Source organism: Varroa destructor, unplaced genomic scaffold (genome assembly GCF_002443255.2).
Source record: "Varroa destructor unplaced genomic scaffold, Vdes_3.0 BEIS01000003.1, whole genome shotgun sequence".
NCBI classification, from domain to species: Eukaryota; Metazoa; Arthropoda; class Arachnida; order Mesostigmata; family Varroidae; genus Varroa; species Varroa destructor.
Window position 1 is genome coordinate 35629941 of NW_019211456.1, and position 19537 is coordinate 35649477.

At 40.5% G+C, this 19537-nt stretch overlaps 4 protein-coding genes and 1 long non-coding RNA gene across 15 annotated transcripts in view; 3 read left to right on the forward strand and 2 right to left on the reverse strand.

Annotated features, from left to right (window-relative positions):
• Positions 1-326: 326 nt before the first annotated feature.
• On the reverse strand, positions 327-7506 carry LOC111247508 (ubiquitin carboxyl-terminal hydrolase isozyme L5-like). Of its 4 annotated transcripts, none has more exons than XM_022798498.2 (6): positions 7365-7506; positions 4394-4507; positions 3084-3279; positions 2382-2581; positions 1388-1621; positions 327-1087 (listed from the first exon to the last, which is right to left on the reverse strand). In XM_022798498.2, exons 2-6 carry the CDS (start codon positions 4505-4507, stop codon positions 848-850), a joined length of 984 nt encoding a protein of 327 aa, XP_022654233.1. In that variant the 5' UTR covers positions 7365-7506; the 3' UTR covers positions 327-847. The 4 variants fall into 4 exon arrangements, with proteins under 4 accessions (XP_022654233.1, XP_022654230.2, XP_022654232.1 ...); XM_022798495.2 differs by lacking the exon at positions 7365-7506 and adding an exon at positions 4983-5094; XM_022798497.2 differs by lacking the exon at positions 7365-7506 and adding an exon at positions 4811-4975.
• The window catches only part of LOC111247505 (uncharacterized), a 44438-nt gene continuing 30012 nt past the window's right edge, over positions 5112-19537 (forward strand). For all 3 annotated transcript variants that reach the window (XM_022798488.2, XM_022798489.2, XM_022798491.2), the window contains exon 1: positions 5112-5498. In XM_022798488.2, coding sequence (XP_022654223.1) covers positions 5395-5498 — 104 coding nt within the window. In that variant the 5' untranslated portion in view covers positions 5112-5394. The remainder of the gene's footprint in view (positions 5499-19537) is intronic.
• On the forward strand, positions 5505-7712 carry angel (protein). The gene has a single exon (XM_022798494.2). It carries the CDS (start codon positions 6254-6256, stop codon positions 7604-7606), a length of 1353 nt encoding a protein of 450 aa, XP_022654229.1. The 5' UTR covers positions 5505-6253; the 3' UTR covers positions 7607-7712.
• On the forward strand, positions 9004-15685 carry LOC111247506 (uncharacterized). 2 transcript variants are annotated; one of them, XM_086984481.1, is made up of 2 exons: positions 9004-10974; positions 11224-15685. In XM_086984481.1, the coding sequence occupies exons 1-2, from the start codon at positions 10901-10903 to the stop codon at positions 12722-12724; spliced, it is 1575 nt and encodes a 524-aa protein (XP_086840607.1). In that variant the 5' UTR covers positions 9004-10900; the 3' UTR covers positions 12725-15685. The 2 variants fall into 2 exon arrangements, with proteins under 2 accessions (XP_086840607.1, XP_022654228.1); XM_022798493.2 differs by having other exon boundaries at positions 9004-15685.
• Positions 13286-19537, reverse strand: part of LOC147756882 (uncharacterized) — a 12234-nt gene continuing 5982 nt past the window's right edge. For 4 of the 5 annotated variants that reach the window (XR_015324446.1, XR_015324445.1, XR_015324443.1 and 1 more), the window contains 2 exons: positions 18489-18739; positions 13286-18088 (listed from right to left, as the gene is read on the reverse strand). This is a non-coding gene — a long non-coding RNA (uncharacterized LOC147756882). Of the gene's footprint in view, positions 18138-18488; positions 18740-19537 lie in introns of all 5 variants that reach the window. The other variant, XR_015324444.1, reaches the window with a different exon arrangement.

The following is a 19537-nucleotide window of genomic DNA, read 5'->3' on the forward strand; positions in this document are numbered from 1 at the left end:
AACTCCGATTCGAATTGGAATAAAAAATCCCACCCTGAAAGTATATATTTAGGAATTAATCAAGGAAGATAGAAATTAATTCAGAAGACTTCTTTTTAAGTCCACCTCATTTTAAGTTGCTTATTTACTATGTATAGGTACCCACCTAATGTAAAAGCAAATAACTATTCTAGCCCAAACACGTGAAGTCTTGAAAAAATAGCTACAATTCATTCAAAAAATGCCTAAACGTTCCTCAACTAATAGCATACGATTCACCTTAATGGATATCTAGTGAGCTAAAACTACTTGCATACATATCACGATTGAAGAAGGTCATGGCCAGCTTTCGCAGTTTTACATGCTTACCAATATCGTTTATTTCTATTCATTTAGTCTCACTGGTAAACGAAGCTTCATTCCATCACTCGCCGAGTCTCACTGTCTTAGTACATGATTAAGTTTTATTTGTTTGAAGTTTTTTAGCATATGATCCCATTCTATCATTGCTCACCAGCTCACGATGTCTGGAACGCAGAACATTCGACCACTGGTATACGTCCAGGTATCTGTCATCTCTATATTCATTTATATGTATACATGCAAATATATAGATAACAAAATACATCAATTTACATTCATCTCAGAACATACACGTCACGCTTTATAGTACAGAGTGATAATCATCTTTGTTGGTTTTTTTTTGTTGCTTGTTTCGGTGTCGGGAACGCCTAAGCAATCTGATCTCGTCTTCTCATACGTAACAGGTCATTTAAACTAGTTTTCGCTATAAATCTGAGCTTGAATGAATCTTACTCCGTTGATATACGGGTCCAATATCTATAGTGTTGTCATTACAGCTTTTTTTTTATTTAGAGATATCGGTTGCTTTCCTCTTTTCGGCCTTTAGCTTTTCCTTTTCAAGCGCTTTCTCCTTGGCTTTGTCACATAATGAGACAAGTCGGCCTTGTTCAGCAAGGATCTCAAGGAGCTCAATGATAAGCGGCAGGTAGTTATGTCGCCGCCGGATATTTTCCTCTTTATAGCGACGAATCTTAGCTTCTTCGTCTCTGATGGTTATCAGATGATTGTTCAGTTCCGCGTTAATCTGCGATCAATAGCCAAGATAAGAAAATTAGGGGGAACAGATATATAACAAATAACCATAAGCGTTTGATATAATGAAATTAAGGTCAAGTAAAGCTAGTAACTTAAGTCTTATTTTAGTTTTGTGATTTCCGGTTTAATGTATTATAAATAAAAAAGCTTGAGCTTAAGTCGATACAGAGACGTATATCTTAAACCAGGATACGAAAGTGGCTTTCAAAATACGTATGTTTGTACCTGCTTATTCAACACCAATTATAAATAACATTAAAATAGTAAATCGAATTCGATTTATACTGACCTCTTCCTGAGTTTTCTTGCCTTGTTTAACTTCTGCCCGCAACGCTTCGATTTTCCTAATGCACGCCGCTCGTCGATCTTTTACGAGTGCCATCAAGTTAAAATGTATTTCGCCCTGGGCATATTGTCCCATGCGTTGCTCAATGACCGGCCTTGCATACTTCAACCAGTCTTCACCTACCGGTACCTCGCAGTGTTCAAGAGGCCCCTCTTGAAGGCCATCCAGCTCAAACACCTGTGCAGAGAAACAACATCGTCAGTCGTTCATATGGTCATTAAGCTCTCATAGACTTTATGCGTAGAGTGGTAAGTACATAAAAACATAACATTTAACTGATACACAGGCTAAGGCCACACAGTGAGCTTCAATTATAATACACGGTGTTATAAATGTATATACATGTTTGAATATTTGTCAGTTTTTATTTACATAAAATTAATATTTAGATTGCAAAAGAATCTGCATAAGATGTGAAACATTTCCTTCTCCACAGATGTTTAGGATTGTCATCGTTCTGGTTAATATGCTACTGACAATAGTGGACTACTGGCTCAAAAACTTAATTACGCCTTTTCAGTATGAAAAAGTCCATTGTCATGAGATCTAGGAAACGGTTAGGCTATTTTATAGGGCATTTTTGGCCAATCCATCTGTTTGGGAGATCTTAGCCCAGATATTCTTTTACATTATAATTATAGTGCTTAATTGCTTTATCCTTTTGAAAATAAAATTTTCAATCTTTACTAGAGTCTTCCCGAATGCGTGATAAAACAGGTTCTCGCAGTAAACTAAAAAAATTGGCATCAGTCAGTATATTGTAAAAAGAAAAATAGCTTAAATTGCAACGTATACATTCTTGGGACACCCCATATATATGGATTTTGTTCTCCAGTTTTTTGAACGGTTAAATTTAGATAATGGATTATTTAGCCACGCGTATTAAAACCTGTGTCAAACAAGATATGCTCTATCATTAAACGCTGTGTCGGCACACCTTTCCTTTGAAGTGGATGTAGCCTACGAAATGGTATATGTCGTCGTCATGTTTTGCCGCTTTCTGCTCAAACTCAACTATCTGCTGTCTTGCGAAGGAGTTGTGCACCTTGCGGACTACATCTGAGTTTGAAATCGTCAGCCCCTTCATTTGAGCATCAAATTCGCTCGTGAAATCCCTCAGCTGAGTCAAATTGTCACCTGTAATAATAAAGGTGTCAATATTAAAAAACAACAATTATACACCATATAACTGTTCACTGATGATATAATCATAGTGCTACATAGTCGGACCTAATTTATTACGCTACTATGTTAAATATCGACGTCAGCTTTAATTTTGATTCAAAGTAATGACTTATTCAAAGTCACAAAATAACCTTATTAATAAATATTTTTTAATACTGTGCGATCTTCACCAAATTATAATAAAATGAAATTGTTATTTTTTCATAAAGGAGGAGATAATTGAAGTGCAAACTCACTTATTCTCATTTTATTGCTACAAACTAAAGCAATCTTAAAATCTGTCTATCAAATTTACAATTTTGACTCTTTCGACATGCACCTTGCTCCTGCTTATAAAAGTTATAGATACTTAATAGCAAAATTTAGGAGTAACTTCTTCTCTAAAAGTTTCCTTTTGAAAATGTCAACAAAAAAGTCGGTAGCCAAAAAAATTTAGGCGAGATCGTTTTCATACCAAGGCTTACGTCAGGATCACTGAGATTCATAAGTACGGAAAGAATGGCCTGTGTGGCACACGCGTTGTTGATCACTTGCCGAGCAAAAAACACATCATTACGTTGAACTACGCGACCTTTCGAGGGCCCGGCCTTATCTGTGTACTTAAATAAGAATATCAGCCCATAAACTGGTTTCAAATCGGCAAATGAATCCTGTAAAGGTAAAAATCGCAGCAATATTAAGGGACAGTGTTACAAATCAAAAATAAAAATATTACAACCAATGAAATGCTCAGACTTAAATTTAACCTTTAATCTTTATTTCACTACATTGTGCGAAATATGTCTTAAAATAATTTTTGCCTATTGTCGAGTTTAATTCCGGATTAAGGTTCATGAGTAGTCTGATGCTAAAGAGAGTCGGATTTAATATGCCATATTAAGATAACCTAACCGAATTTTTTGAAGATTCACACCACTGGCTCATCAGCCCATCGCAAATGTTTTGAAATTGCACGTATGTGGACATGAATGTGTAATAAATATTAAGAAAGAAAGATTCCCAAGTGCTTCCTTAAAAATGCGATATTTTCAGGTATGATAGCAGCACCAAACATAGTTTTATTTGTAGTCGAACTTCACCTTCCGTAAAAATGACTTAGGTAATTTGATGACTATCGCCTTTAAATAGGGCTGCCAGCTGCGAAAACATAATCTGCTTTTTCTTGTTGAGAGTCTAGACAGTTAGAACAATGCTGTGTCTTACAAAAACATTTTAAATTATTACGAATTATAATACAATGAAAATAGTGATTAGATTAATCTAAAAACTGACATTGTGGTCTATGTTGGATGCTCCTCTAGGTGTTGAATCTAACACATTGGGTAGCATAACAGCGACATGTTAACTACTTCTGTTACATGTACCTATTTCAGTATTCTTTGTTTACCTGTTTTTTCTTGCTGTAATTTATCGTCATGTGTATATCGGTCACGTCTGCTCTCGTAGCAATGCATTCACGGTGTACTTACGTATCAAATAAGGGTAACAACGGAAGGCAAGCATGTCTAATTGGTATACCGCTAAATTGCTGAATACTCAAAAAATAGTGACAACGGTGATATCGGGTTGATATTAACGGCTTTCAAAAATAGAATGCGACAGACAAGCATATTTATCGATTTCCGTCTTTACTCGTTTTTCGCTAACCTGTAAAAATATTAACATAATGTTTCAGCAATCACTGCATAATGACTCACGTTGGTAACGTACTTCCTTTTAAGGATAATAGAACATGTGGCCACGGTTAAAATTAATTGATCTCACCTCGTCTAGCGAATAAATTTCTTCGACTTGTACGCCTGTTACTCCGAAACCTCGGATGAGCTCCGAGAATACTCCGGGATCGCTCTCGATTAAACACCAGTCTCCTGCACTCATCTGAAACTCGCACATTGCAACACATAATGTTAGTATGGCGCATGATTAACACTGGCTAGACGGAACGCAATTGCTGATTAGCGGTACCCCCTCTCTGTAGCACTCGCATATGGCTACGGTAAGTGGTTACGACAATGTTTGTTGTGCCACGCAGTAAAGATCATTACGTAACTAAAGTCCTGACGCAGTGTTTTTTTTTGTAGCATGACTTCGCACTTATAGAATACGTCAGAATTGACCACCACATCCATATATAGTCTATCTATTATGTGTTCTACTATGGTAGGGCTGCCTGATGCAGACCACATTCGCTTGCTGCAGGACGGCTATTCATGGGATGCAGCCCACATCTTTATGCAATATAGCTGCAGATGTGTTTGGTTGGCCTTATATAAACCACGTTATCTTTAATTCTGTGGCACTGTGAAATATCAACTCTGGAATTGAATTTCACATCATATACACACACACACACCTTGCTGAGGTCTTGAGCCGGTATACAGACTAACTCCCGTTGTCGGCAATAATTGTCGGAACTCTGTTTAGAACGAAATGGAAAGAGAGATGCGCAAGAGACTGGCGGACCTCTGTCCGCCGAACGACAATTAGTCAACCTGTGCAAAGTAGTTATGCATGCAGGATCTGATAGCTGACCTATATGTATAACGAAATCGACCTATGCCGCAATGAACCTGCAACGATATGCGAATTAAAACACGGAATTGGTTCGGTCAACCTCGGAAAATGGTCGACGTGGGCGCCAGAACGCATTTAGTACTCTGCCAAAATTTCGAACTTGTTCCCGCGTCCACAAAGTTAGTCTCCGAGTGTTGTGCAGTGGGCGATCGTTGGGGGCGCAAATTAAGCTCCCCCAGACCCCCGATACGATGTCCTCGTCAAAGGAACCCGTGTACTGTCTCTGTGGACAACCCTATGACCCCGAACGCTTCATGATCCAGTGCGACGTCTGCAAGGACTGGTTCCACGGCAGGTGAGATGCTTTGTTTTGGTTCGAAGTCACCCTTGATTGATGTCTCCTTTCCGTCGTCGTTGTTGACCCTCCTAAGAGTTTCTCTTTGCTCGTTGAGAACGACTCCATTCCATCGTATTGCTCTCGTGAACTGTTTGTTTGATTATAAATTCGGTTGTGAAGAACGGGTTGATGGTCAACTCCTCTTAATGGTCAATGACTGCCGCTCAATGTTATTGTATCTGAGGGCGAGTTAGCGTCGCTTGCGCGCAACTGGTGCCCAGCTTCGCGCTCCTTGGTGAACCCCAAGCTAGCACAAGCGTTTGTCTGACAAAGTTCCATCGTCTTTCCAAGCACAGTGACACTCAACTGAATCATATGTGACAGCTGTAGCCGGTAAACTTTACGCGTCCTATTAGAACCGGTGAATAAAGCAACGCAATAATTGAAATCAATCGATAATCATTCTTGCTAAGCTGGGCAGTTGTTCCACATCGAGTTCTTTCAGTTTTTTGCCCCCTCTGGTACAACGTCATTGAAAATATCAAACTGCTTCTTCGTTTATGCCAAACCCTTGGGTTTCAAGTCTTAAGTGAACCATGAGCATCGTCATCATCATTATATAAAATATTAGCGCGTACCACAAATCTCATTTATCATTATCTACAACTATAAACCGCATAGCTGAACTGCTAGCTGAATGAGACCCGTTCTCTGCTGTACCGCAGTCGCTGAACCGTCTCGTAGACGTCCGAGAGCTGGCCACGAGTCGACCCATGCGGTGGTCACTCCTACGAACCGTTACGCTCCGACCATCCGTCGCCATCGCATGCTGTACACGTAACGCCATCTGCTGGCCATCACTCTTGAAGTTTTTTAAACATCAGAGAGTCTACAAGCAACAGATCAAGCCAAGGGCGGGTTCCACCGGAAAGAAAATGGCGGGCCCACTCGGCCAAGAAGAAATCGAACGGCGCGCACTCAACTACTGCCGCTGGCAACCCGTATCGACTCAGCCAGTACACGCGTCTCCGAACGAAACTGCGTTTTCGATAATGTCATACAACTTGCTAGCGCAAACAAATCTAGATAATCATCCTGAACTTTATCGACACTGCAATCCTGATCATCTTGAGTGGGAGTTTCGCGCTAAGCGTCTTATAAAACAAATGATAACCCACAATTGCGACATCTTTTGTCTTCAGGAAGTCCAAGAGGAGCATCTGCTAGAATCAATTGCTCCGCAACTGGAGCGCGCGGGCTATCAATATGTCTATAAGGGTAAAACAGGGGGAAAAATTGAAGGGTGCGCAGTTTTCTGGCGAAAGGAAATATTCAACATTTTGCAATGGAGTTCGGTCGAAATGCGAGTTCCAGGTTGTCGGATCCTAAATCGTGATAATATCGGACTCGTTACGCTGCTTTCACCACGCGACAAGCCGCAGGCGAAATTAGTCGTGGCCACAACACACTTGCTGTTCAACCCAAAGCGTGGTGAAGTAAAATTAGCCCAACTTCGCTATCTATTAGCTGAGGTCGAAAAAGTGGCATTTTTAGGCACCTGTGAAAGTGATCTGTCAACGCCACTATACACACCGATCATACTATGCGGCGACTTTAACTCAAAACCGTTTTGTCCTCTGTATGAGTTTATTAAACAGGGTAAGTTTACTTTAGATGGGCTGTTACATGGTGAGATTGCTGGCCGTGGTGGTGGACAATACATCCGACCGGAGGAAATTAATGTGGGTAACTTGCTGCCGTGTACGATCCTTGAAGACACCTATATTGGGCGATATGGGATTGAAGCCATATCCACAATGGAACGAGCTTACACTAATGGATTCATATACCACTTGCTAGGCGAATTTCAGTCATGTTACTCACACATAAAGAGGGACGCGGCCGAGGTTACGTCATATAACGACGACGCCGTCACGGTGGACTATATATTCTTCCAGAACTCTCGTCTCCTCAGGCATGTTGGCACCTTAAGTCTGATGACGCTCGAGGAGCTGCAAAGTATCGGCGGGCTTCCAAATGCAGCAATGGGTTCGGATCATCTGCCGCTAGCTGCCAGATTTATCCTGAAAACGATTCCGACAGGGTTCCTTCAAACCGGATTGTGAATTCCGTTGGTAAAAACATAAAACTCAGTAGATATGGATGGACAGAGAAAAAATCATTGACCTACTGACATAAAAGAGCTTTGTAATAAACAGATGTATTTTCAAACTGTCAAGTAATTGTTTGAGTGGAGGAGAAAGTCGTTATTATATATATATATATATATATATATATATATATATATGTGTTTTGTGAATTTCGTATATATAATGAAACGATCAGAGTAGAAAGTATGTTTTATCATTAAGTTATTGTAGGTCTCGAAAGATACAGTCGAAGAATATAAGCCACTATTATACATTAATGTATGGCAACCGTTCTGTTGGGTATTGACAGAGATATGATAATATACATAGTAAAGTGTGCTGCATTTCACCATTACTTTTAACGGCTCCTGTGGGTGTTTATTTATACCTGTTCCTGTGGGTAGAAATGCTGTTTATAAAGAAAAATGGAATTATCATATCTCGAATATTCGTCGTATACAAATGCTTGATATATCTCCAAAAAATTACATGACCTTATAAGTAATGAGTCGTACTGTACAATCGGCATAGTAGAAACAGCAATATTATTCTGTTGGAAGCAGCATTTCGCCGCGTCCTTGCTAATTACGTCGCACGTGGCAGTAACGCACAGCATTTGCCTTGGGAGTTGCGGGAACAAACTGTGTACGCCGGTTCTCTCATTTTGCTATTAGAAGGCGTTCGCGCCGCTATAAAGACTCTATGATGAAAAAAATGGTGGCGTTTTATCGAAAGCTGTATTCTAGTAGAAAAGGTATTCCTCTCTTTTTAGCCGGTTATTTTTGTGCCAGTGAGAAATTTGATGACGACAATGCTCTATTCGACTGGGACAACACGTGAGACACGGCGTACAGTCGCTCTCGCTGCAACAATTTTACCCTTCATGTTATCTTCTGCCAATGCTAAATCCTATTCGATCCGATAGGACAGATAGGATCGGGTGGTACACCCGTCGTCTTATCTGGCATATGGATTTGCCGCTGTCACTGCTGCTGCTGACGCGACGCTACAAAAGATCTCAGCGGAGCGTTATATTTTATTTTGATTGTTTTCTATCTGATAAAAAACGATGCTTGCGATTCCTATTTTTTCCTGGAATTACGCTCGTTGTCAGAGTTTACTTATCATCCGGATCAGTAGGAGAAACTTAAATCGTTATTCAAAATGTATCATAACTCGCCTGTAATCACTGTAGCTGTGAAAGTGCTCGATCTAACATTTCCTTTTTTTCTGGAGATAATTAGGCCTTGATGACATTGTCATGCAATGCGGCTCTGTCTATCAACGGCGGGACAGACTAGCATAATAGTATCTAGTGCGTGTCAGCAATTTGCTTTTCATTTCTGTTTGTGAGTTTTCTACGAGAGTCTGCGTCTTATTTTGTCTGTCTCCTTTCCTTTCGTTTTATAAGATATGCTTTCTTCCCTGTTGTGACCGTTTACGCCGTTTACGATAGCAGCTCGCGGTTGAGACGTCTTTATAACCACCATCATTGCCGCTCGGTGGTTTACTCATCCGAGTCGCGTGTACATTTCGAATCCGACCACCGGCGATAATGTTCTTGGTGGTCGTCGCTATAGTGCTCTGCTTTATGTGATGGAAGTGCGTGCTACTGCCATTATTGTTTAGTTGTGGGCGAGTTTGCTTCGTCCACGGTTGCAACGGCTGCCGTCGTCACTGTTGCCTGTCCATCGGTTAATTAATAGTTTACCGTGGTCGACGACATTTTGACACATAAAGAATCAAGAAGGCTCAGACTAGCTTAATTGGGCCGGGCGAGCTGTTTGTACACAGTCTTACGAGGCAGTGGAAGTGCACTCATGCACTTCAATCTCATGATGAATCATGCTATTATAGTACTCAGTGCGGTTATTGATGACAACACTTGTAATAAGAATGGTGGTTTTCAAATCAGTTGTCATTCCGTGCAGCCGATAGCTAATAGTAACGTAGCTATGGCATAGGTAAAGCAAATCGTCACAGTCTGATACTGACACTATATATTTGATCCGGCCGTGGTGCTAGTGTTGTTAAAGTATGCTGTTGAGAGAATTCGCTAGCGATCTCAAAGTATTCATTTTCAGTGAAAAATTGAATGCGAACTGACACCAACCAATTCACGTTTACCACCAGCTATTTTCATGGCTCTTTTACGTTAGCTGATTATTTGGTTAAAAGAGCTAATCAGGCAGTGAATTAGTTCGATCAGCATGTTACGTTTTCTACGAAAACAGCTTGATCCGTTGCTCGGGAAATGAAATTCTATCGACATCTGGGGGAGAGATGCAAGGAATAATTGCCTTCATAATTCTGAACTGACTGTTCTAAGCGACAGTGGGTAACCGTCATCCTTTTCGCTCAGTTGTGCTGACATTATCACGGTCATTCGTTATCGTCTACTTTCAGAACAGAAGATAACCAGCAAACGAATAGACATGCAAAACGTTTTTAAGTGATTTTTGATTAAGTTTTATACTATTTGAAACTGATCAGCGGGCATCGCTGTCGAATGTCCGTCAAGTGAACCAGGATTGAACGAAGGCTTAGATGCCACAGGAAACTCCTCCTGAGGAAGCTGTCAGTATTGGATGCATTGGGCCGCCTGTTTAGTATATATAGCGCAGCGGGCAAATAAGTGCCGTCAACCTAACTACTCGTCTGTCCCCGAACCATTTGACTTCTCCAGTCATCAAAATGTGATAGACGCTTCTTCTTTTAAACGATATGAGTAACACAGTAATCCTTACATAATAATAGGACCCATAACATCTTGCCCGATAACCCTTTCTTGCTAGAGCCTCGGTCATCCTTCTCTCATTCTGTTTGACTGCGTTACTAATCGTCACTCTCCTTAAGCGACTGTTGCGGACTGATTGTCACTGCTGAACCGACGGCTCATGGATATTGTGCTTGCCACGTCTCATCTGCGGTCTCACACGGCTGATCACCCTTCCCCCTCTATGTTTGAGGGTTCGTCGGATTGTGCGTGTACCGTACAATTATCTCTCTGTCACAACGCCGAAACTGATATTCACGTTTAGACAGGGGTATTTTACGTCTACTCTTGATTGTCATAGAAGACCGGAGGGAGAGAATCATCATCTATAAAGAGGATACTGGTCGATTTATTAATAGTTGTTGCTACTGTTGTTGTTGTTGTTGTTGCTGTTGTCTGTTAAGTGCATCCGATTGACTTACTGTCTATTAGGTTGTTCCGAGTGCTACCCACCTGTGTACTGTGTATACTACAGCTTGTGCAACGTTGGTTGAATGACAACAACAACAACCGCATCAACAACAGCAAAGACAAGTGAACAAAGGCGAATCTACGGTGGTAATAATAGGCGAGTACTGATTGAACAGAATATAAATGTAAGAGAGAGAGAGAGAGAGAGTAGAAAGAACAGAATCGTTTCGGTGAAATGAGTTCATGGGGTTTGGCTGCTACGGCGGCTTCTGAGGGGGGGCAGTCTGCATGTTGTTGACCGTTATCGCATGGCTGTGGTCGGCGGCGGCGCCACGGCGTCAAACGGACCGCAGCACGCGGGCACCGCGGAGAAGGAGCGTGCACTCAGAGCGGCTTTTTCTTTTAGGCCAACGACGGCCGCCGACACCAACACTATCTCCAACGTCGACAGCGACAGCAACGGCCATCATCGCCTCAATAGCAACAGCACTACCAACGGTAACAACCTGGCGTCGTGTGACGTTCAAGCTCAGTCGCACTATCAGCAACGGCCGTCTACAACCAGTACCGGTACCACACCACTGGCACTGTCTATTGTGACAGTGGAGAATAGCACCGTTGGTGCTGCCATCACCAGCGCGGCACGTCAGCAGGAAGAGCAACTCGACAAGAACCCAGCAAGTACTACAGTCGCTGCTGCCGTTGATGGAGTGGCCACTTCCAGGTCTACAGCCCGTTACGCCAATTTAACGGCATCAGGGGAAACGGACCAATCGACCACCGGTAGTCCTGCGAGTTCTGAAGAACCTACGACGGAAAATCTACCTCCGCAGGACGAGCAAGAGCACAAGCAGAAACAATCAGAGTGGAAGCAGCTATTGAATAAGGCTCAGAAAAATGAGCCTACGAAGAGAACAGTTATCCCTGCTGCCACTGGTGCTGCCGGGACGACCGCTGTTTTTGCAAGCCGCAACAAGCACGACGCAGTTGACAGACTCGTAAGCCAAAGTAACGTCAACGGCTGCCACAGTGGCGTAACAACAACAACGATGCCCTTGCCAAGAAGCACTATGCCACTTAACGAGCAAATAGCCGGACATCGGCATGGCCACGGCAAAACTAAACTGGGCATGCTGCGTCATCAGGACGGCTCGATCCTGAAACCCTTGATGCCGAACGACGTGCGAGCTAATCGGGAACACGAATTCTATCTGTTCTTAGAACTTCACCGCAAGATGTGCCAAGAGGACAACATCAACTCGGCTAGATGTGATGATCCGGTGTTACATAAACTCGGTGATTTGACGCCGCGATACCTTGGCGTATTCGAGACCGACTTTACGGTGGCGATTACTGGTGGCGATCACAATAGCGTCTGTTATATAAAATTGGAGGATTTGTGCAAAGGATTTCAACAGCCGTGTATAGCTGACATAAAAATTGGCCGAGTGACATACGACCCAGAAGCGAGTGTCGAGAAAATTGAGCAATCTATGAACAAATACCCAGCACAGTGGGACATCGGATATAGGATATTGGGTATGCGCGTATTCGAGCAGGGTATATGCCACGTCTACGACGCCGATTACGGCCTACAACAAACTCCGAAAAGTGTACCTGAAGCTATCAAGACGTTCACTAGTGCTAATCCTGCCTGCGTACCATTGATTATTGACGAATTACAACGAATTATGGATTGGTTTTTAATTCAAAAGAGATTTTCATTCTATTCGAGCTCGATATTATTCGTATATGATGCCGTTGAACTCCGATGCTCGGTTAAACTTATAGACTTTGCACATGTGTTTCCAACGAAGACAGCTGATGGGAACTATCTCTTTGGTCTGCGAAATCTTATCGATGCATTTCGGGTTGCCGCTACAACAGGGTTGACAAGTGCTCAGTAGCCCACATAATACAATTTTACTAACATCCATAAAAAGCATACGGCATGACAGAACTTGCGTGTGCTCAAAGACTAGGTTGACTGCCTAGAGCAAACTGTTTGATAAATAATGATACCCATTGATATGGCTATTGTACCTTGTCAAGCACGTACGAATACCGTAGAAGAAACAAAAGCCAACAAACAGGAAGGAATCATGAAGGGAAAACTACGGGGTGTTTGTGTCTGAAGATGTCTGTGCGATCAGATACTTGTGATTAGCAAGCATGCCGCGTTGATACTGGATGGATAAAGCTGTAACGACGATAAGCGGATAGCGATAAACATTTAACGTTGTAAAATTCAAATATGTATGACGAGTACCACCTTTTTTGTTATTCCTCTTACCTTGCCTTACTGCCATACGTTATATAGTGTTCGTATCTTAAAAACTAGAGATAAATTGAGACTAAGTTGATATGGAAGCCTAAAACGCTTGCAAATCGCTTTAATTTTTTTTAAATAAAAATTTGTTAATAAAATTTAAAATTAGAAAGTTATTTGGGACTCTAATTAGAGTTCCAAATAACTTTCTAGTAGTAATCATTGATGTCTAGCTGGAATAGGTCACATATACAAAAAAATTAAACGGACTTACGTTCTAAATTCACAGTAAGCTAAAGGACCTAGAAATCCACACAGGGTATACAAGCCCAAGAAGTGCAGCAAGGCACAAGAGGTCGAAAAAGGGGTAACCGTCGTAACTTACATGAATTAGCTTACAAACTATACATAATTTCATTTTGAAGATGGCCTCTTAACTTTACATTCAAATCTCAGAATCTCTAGGAATGGCCTATTGTGCCCCATTTTACTAATTTTCCCTTTGACCCATTTTCCCTTATGCTGTGTGAGAGGTGAGTTATGACCGGCAACAGCATGGACCACCGACTTTATTGATTTACAATCACAATGTGGTTACAAACACAGCTGATATTAGATTGTCTTTCGAAGATGCATCTTCTGGTTCCGCCGTGATCGGTCTGGAGTTTTATACCAGAAAGAGCCGGATTTCTTAAGGTATTAAGAATGGCGCGCAAACGCATACCTACTACGACTAAGAGCTTGCTAGAGACAAATCTCAATTTATTCTGAGTACTGTGAAATTAGAACTTAAAATATATTGCCTGGGTGTTGGCACTCGTAAATGAGAGCAAATGAAATCTAAAGTAGCGTGAAGGGTGCCAAAGCTGAACACTGAAAAATCAACAAAACAGAAAAAATCAAATCGTTTTTGGAAATCCATACGTGCTGTTGTAATATCAAATTATTCTAAAATCCAAACCGACGCTAAGACGGAGTATTTGTATCAATTGGTAAAATACTAAAAGTGTAGGTTCCGCCAGTTGGCTTACTCGGTGTAATTGGTGCGCATGTTGTAGTGCGATATACTTCTCCTACTGTATGCTACTATGTATTTCGAAAAAAATCGATTTAGTACATGATCTATTAAGCTGGTCAGGGCTTAGTCACAGTTGACAACATTTAACAATACGGTGTGGGAACTATCGGAGATAGTGGGAGGAGTGTATCGGCGCATTAAAACGGCTTCATTGTCTATCTGTGCGTGTTCGTGTGTATTATAGTTCGTATTCAGCCTAATCAATTCGAAAAAAAGTTTGCGATAAACGTTACTGTTGAAAATACTTTAGGACACGACCTGTTAACGCAGAACTATTAATAAAGCACTGACAGCGAACGCAACTTAAGAATCTTGCATTGAAACAAGTGCATATTCGTAGAAATAACAAATTCAAATGTACAGTTACATAAGAGGAAAAACAGAAGGTATAGCTAGGATAATGGGAAAAAATCATCGACTCAAAAACTACCCAAAACAGAGTTTCTGCATTGGCATTGACACGGTATGCCTCTCAATTGCAAAGCGAAAACCAATGGAGAAAATGATAAGAACGGCACCGCATAAATTCGTTAGATGTAAACAGAAGGAGCGACCTCGGGTGTTGCAACTAAAATACGTGAGGGACAGCGTGTGAATGAAAAGCGTGTGTGCGCATCGAGATTGGGCCGAGGTGAAAGATATGGCTTTATACTGTGAACGAGACGTCGAACAGGAAAGAACAATGCCGCAGGCGAAAACCACAAAAAGTGGGCGAGTAGTGGGCGTTATAAGGGTAACTCATTCAATCATCAGTAAACGAACAAACTTACTCATGGGCTGCTTCAGCTGAACAGACAGTTGACAATATTTCTCAGTTTAGTATTATTATTTTGATTTTAAACAACACCTTCTTTGTTATTATTTTATTGTTTCTGCCCTATCTGTTAGCTTTATTATTATTCATACGGTGACGATACCACTGTGATGGTCCTGTGTTCATTATTAATATTATTTTTTATACACTTTCGATTTCATATAACTTGTGGTAATTTGTTGATTATCTCTTGGGTTTCTTTGTTCATTTTAATTAATTTCAACTAATATGTACTGATATTGTGCTTCAGACTGATACAACAATTCGCTTTTTTTACGGCAGCAGTATGTAGATGAAAATGCGTTCGCTAGATAAGTCGCGGAAGACATTCATTGCAAAAGTTGTTGAGCTAAGTTAAATCCATTTGAGTGAATTGTTTAATTTAGGTAGGTGACTCGTTAGACTGATACGATCCAAAATGCATGCACTGAAAAGCCGTAATTACTTGAATCTCATGAAACAGGCGCCGTAAAAAGTTTGTGTTATTTCAGCAAAAAACCCTGTGGGCTGAATTGAGAAAAATACAGGGACAGAAGAATAAAAATCATTACGGAAAATTTAATGAAAGCTAACAAGGTGACTGATCTGCGTATGTACTACATATAGTAGCAACAACACGGAAAGAAATCAACTTGACTACAATGTAAATTACGCAAACATACATATATTTAACAATAAACTATGTTATTGGTATGAAACTGCTATAATTGGAGCTGTTTATTTTTTGCTACGGTTTTTTGAATGTATGTGACTGTCTCAAAGAAAGCATATCTGGAAATACAGTTATTCTGCTGTAGTTTATGTACCTCTAATTTTGCCTTCTAATTTGGACAGAAATGTATTCACAACACAAATTCAGTGGACGGGGCAAATTTTCATGGAAATTTTCGTAAAGATTTCTATACTTATATCATACTTAGAGCAATTCTAAGAGGATGTCGTAAAAATGAACGAACTAGTTCGTTTGAGAAAGCCAGTTTGTTTCTATGCGTTTGGCTACCGAATTCGTTAACGAATTCGTTTTTTTCACGATAAAAAATAGGACAGCAATACCTGATTGAGTTGAGTGCATTAATGCAGGGGGAATGTATGTAATAGGAGCATGAATCATCTTTATTTGTGAGATACACCACTAAATGAGTTGCATCATGACTGCGTTTGATTTTATCACACGTTGATGGCAATATGCAACATCGATACCAGGAACGAGGAAGCTGGATATGGTCATGGTGATAATTATATTTCTGTAAGAGCTTTCCTTTTTATTTATGGCAAGGCCATACAGCTTTACCGTTTTCTATAGTGATAGAACTTATCAGCGTGCCACAACGCGGATAGTATTTTAGCATTTATGACAAGCTGGCCGAGTAACAACGGAATTGGAACTTCACCGAGCACAAAATAGCTCAGCCAACAACAATAAACCACACATCGGGAGGTACCATACATCCAAGTCACTAAATAGCACTGTCTAAAAATAAACGTGACTTGACGGCACCACAAACCATTCGATTTTTTCGTCCCCTTTTTACATAGTTTATTCTTTCGTTGTAAAAAACATTTCACTCGGCCTTATGTGATAAGTGTTGCTGGAAGAGAACTTGTATACAATATTCCGTTGTTGATACTACACGCGTAGTACTGGACTGCCTTGACAACAATTTTGCGTGTATAGCATATGACTTAGGCCGCTTTAGCTGCGCATGGTCGTAGTCGAGTTTTCAATTGTGCACGATGGTTGTTCGTGAACTTTGGTCGAGGCCTATGGCATTTGGCCAAGCATCATCGTAAAACACGGGTCTCATCTTGTACGTGAACAGAATTTCGTTTGTTTGATTTTTCCTTATTACCCATTTTAACCAATGCGGAATTCGGGTATTTTTCTCATGTTCGTTGACTTTAATAAATGAGAAAGAAGAGTAATATTATATAATTAAAGTATACGAACCATTATTTAACGAAGTATAGTTCTTTGATAGTTTTTGAGCGTAGCGATATCAGCCTAATAGCGCACGACCCATATATCTATGGAAGAATTTCGAAACTACTGCAGCGATCTACTCTTGACTAATCCAAGAACCATTCAAGATATGTACAAAAAAGTATTCATACGCTCTATGAGCTTGTATTGAAGTCTGTGAGTAGTAACTAGAATCTACTAAAATCGTTTTAATTAAATTGTGTATGGTGTCATACATTGGCATTAAACCGCCGATTTTAGCGTTTGCGTTCGTTCTAAGGAATTCGTGATTTATTTTTGGCTGGCCCTTATATTAGACGACTTATTAGAGAGGATTTTATATTTTTAAAGACAACGTATGACAAAAAACCCAAATACAAAGCACCAATCCTCTACTCTATTTTGTTTGGTATTATTGATTGTCACAACTCTGTGACCAAGAGTGGGTATTGCACAATGCCAGTTTTTAGACTTTTTGTTACAATGCTGTTCCATAGCCTTTGAGTGCTTGGTTCATCCTTCTGTTAAGTTGTGAGTGCACAATTTAGTTAGGCTTTCCCTTTTATATATTCACAAGTAAGCTTTATTTTCCTGTAGGTAAACCGATGGAAAAGCCAATACGCGTTCAATAAGACAATATAAGCTTGTACTGAATTTTCGTTTCAGAAAATCTCACGGGGCTGCAGTACCAGTATAATAGTTGAATCTACGCTGTTAAGTGACTAGGTAACCAGATATCCGATAATATCCTGATTCGTCCTATTGGTAGAGCGATTATAGAAGCATATTAATTATCAGTGTGATGTCGACGTTCATGTATTTCAATGAATGTCATCGTCAGAATGCTTCTAAGTGGCGGAAGAGTAGATGACCGACTGCCGGTAAACGATGGCGCCATTCGAACAACCATTCGATATTTCTCATTATGTTAGCCACAATCTCCCCAGGGATGACCGTGTTGAAAACAATGTAATGGGGATAAAAAAAATCGACAACTGTTTTTCTACCCTCGTGTATTTAAATCAGGCCTTTATGATGATCTGTAAGAAGAGCTTGTAAGACCTGCAGCTATTGAAGATCCAAACAAGGGTAGACGTCGGTAGAAGACGCCCGGCGACAGGGAACTCGAACGACTGCCACCTTGGGAATCCTGTTGGTGCATTTTAATATTTCAACATTTAAAAGCAACATTTTAACTTCTGGAAAGATTTTGATAATTTCTGTTAGTGGCTTATCCATCCAAGTGGCGAATATGCTATGCTAATCTATCCGATGTAAAAACACTATATAGAAGTAATTTACTATCAAGTATCATCGAGTACAATTTAATACTCTTCAAAAGGTTCGTGTTTTGCTTTAAGTGGTTTAGATTTAAAAGATTTGTACCACTATAATCCTATGAACTTCTATTAACTCATGACTTGACGGCCAGTTGCTGAGCGACTGTTGCGTTATGAGTAACTCGTCCCCGAGATAGTTTAATGGTAACGCATTTGCATCGTAATTTCAAGGACACGTTGAGGTCTACGTTCGAATCGAGGCATACGTACTTCGTTTTATGCTGGAAGCTAGACGTCTGAAGGAATGCTTCATAGCGAGGCGGGACATACATTCGGCGCATAGAGAGGTTATGAACAGCTCGGAGTTCGGATAAGCTGAAAAACGCGCTGACTTACTGTCACTGTCGCAGTACCAAAGCTTAGATGTTAGATTATTTCAAATAGACACTGTAGCACGTCGCCAGCGGGCGTGTTGCTGTGGAACAAGCAGGAGCAGGTTCCATTATAGGGCAATGGAAAATCTACAACAGAGAAATAACAGTGCGAGCTAGAAAATTAATTACTGTCATTCAAAAGTATATTTTTAATGATCCTTCCGTTTCGATTAAAGTGTTAGTAAAGAAAATTAATGTAAGTGATACGATATCGCGAATTGTTCCCGAGGACCTAAGGTGAATGTCATAAATGTACCTAAAGTTAGGTATAGACACATAGACTAAAAGACACAGACCGACAGAATCTCCTTAAGGGCACGAAAACGACGAAATTCGACCGATTTTGACTTAATTCTTTCAATATATCTTTATCGCTGGGTTGCTTACGATTCAGAGTATATAACCATTGTGAATCGAGGCAGAATTTCGGCCACAGTTTATTCTAAGCATTTATATTCAGTGACGGAGACATCATGCCACCGTACTTTCTTTAAAAAGCGAACGCATCACTAGACAAGTTTATTTGCATGTTCTACAAACTGTTGTGCAGCCGTGGATAACTAAAGTATCTGAAGGAGGAGGACTACATGTGGTCGCCGAACAGGCGAGATTTAAACCCTTCGGGTTATTAAAATGGAGCGTTATTGAGTGACGATATAACAAGTCTCGACATATGCACGTTAATTCTGTCACCTCTGCCATATAGAAGATGTTCGCAGAATTGCAAAGGCAACTTCGGAAGGAGCCTCTGAGCGGTTGGGGCGCGGATTGAATATGTAATCGTACTGAATAATGTTTCTGTTGAATAAACATGACACTTCTAACGCATGTAGGTACAATCTTAGGTACAATCTTTAAAACAAAGCATAAAAGATTTCATTATAT

Bases quoted from the DNA above. Each gene is read 5' to 3' on its own strand.
- LOC111247508 (XM_086984483.1), bottom strand. From the start codon at position 4,522: ATGTGCGAGTTTCAGATGAGTGCAGGAGACTGGTGTTTAATCGAGAGC. The intron at 1,622-2,381 runs GTGTGCCGACAC...TTCTCTGCACAG, and splicing joins ACATCCACTTCAAAGGAAAG to GTGTTTGAGCTGGATGGCCT. The intron at 1,088-1,387 runs GTCAGTATAAAT...TATTGATCGCAG, and splicing joins GCAAGAAAACTCAGGAAGAG to ATTAACGCGGAACTGAACAA.
- angel (XM_022798494.2), top strand. From the start codon at position 6,254: ATGCGGTGGTCACTCCTACGAACCGTTACGCTCCGACCATCCGTCGCC.
- LOC111247506 (XM_022798493.2), top strand. From the start codon at position 11,126: ATGGCTGTGGTCGGCGGCGGCGCCACGGCGTCAAACGGACCGCAGCAC.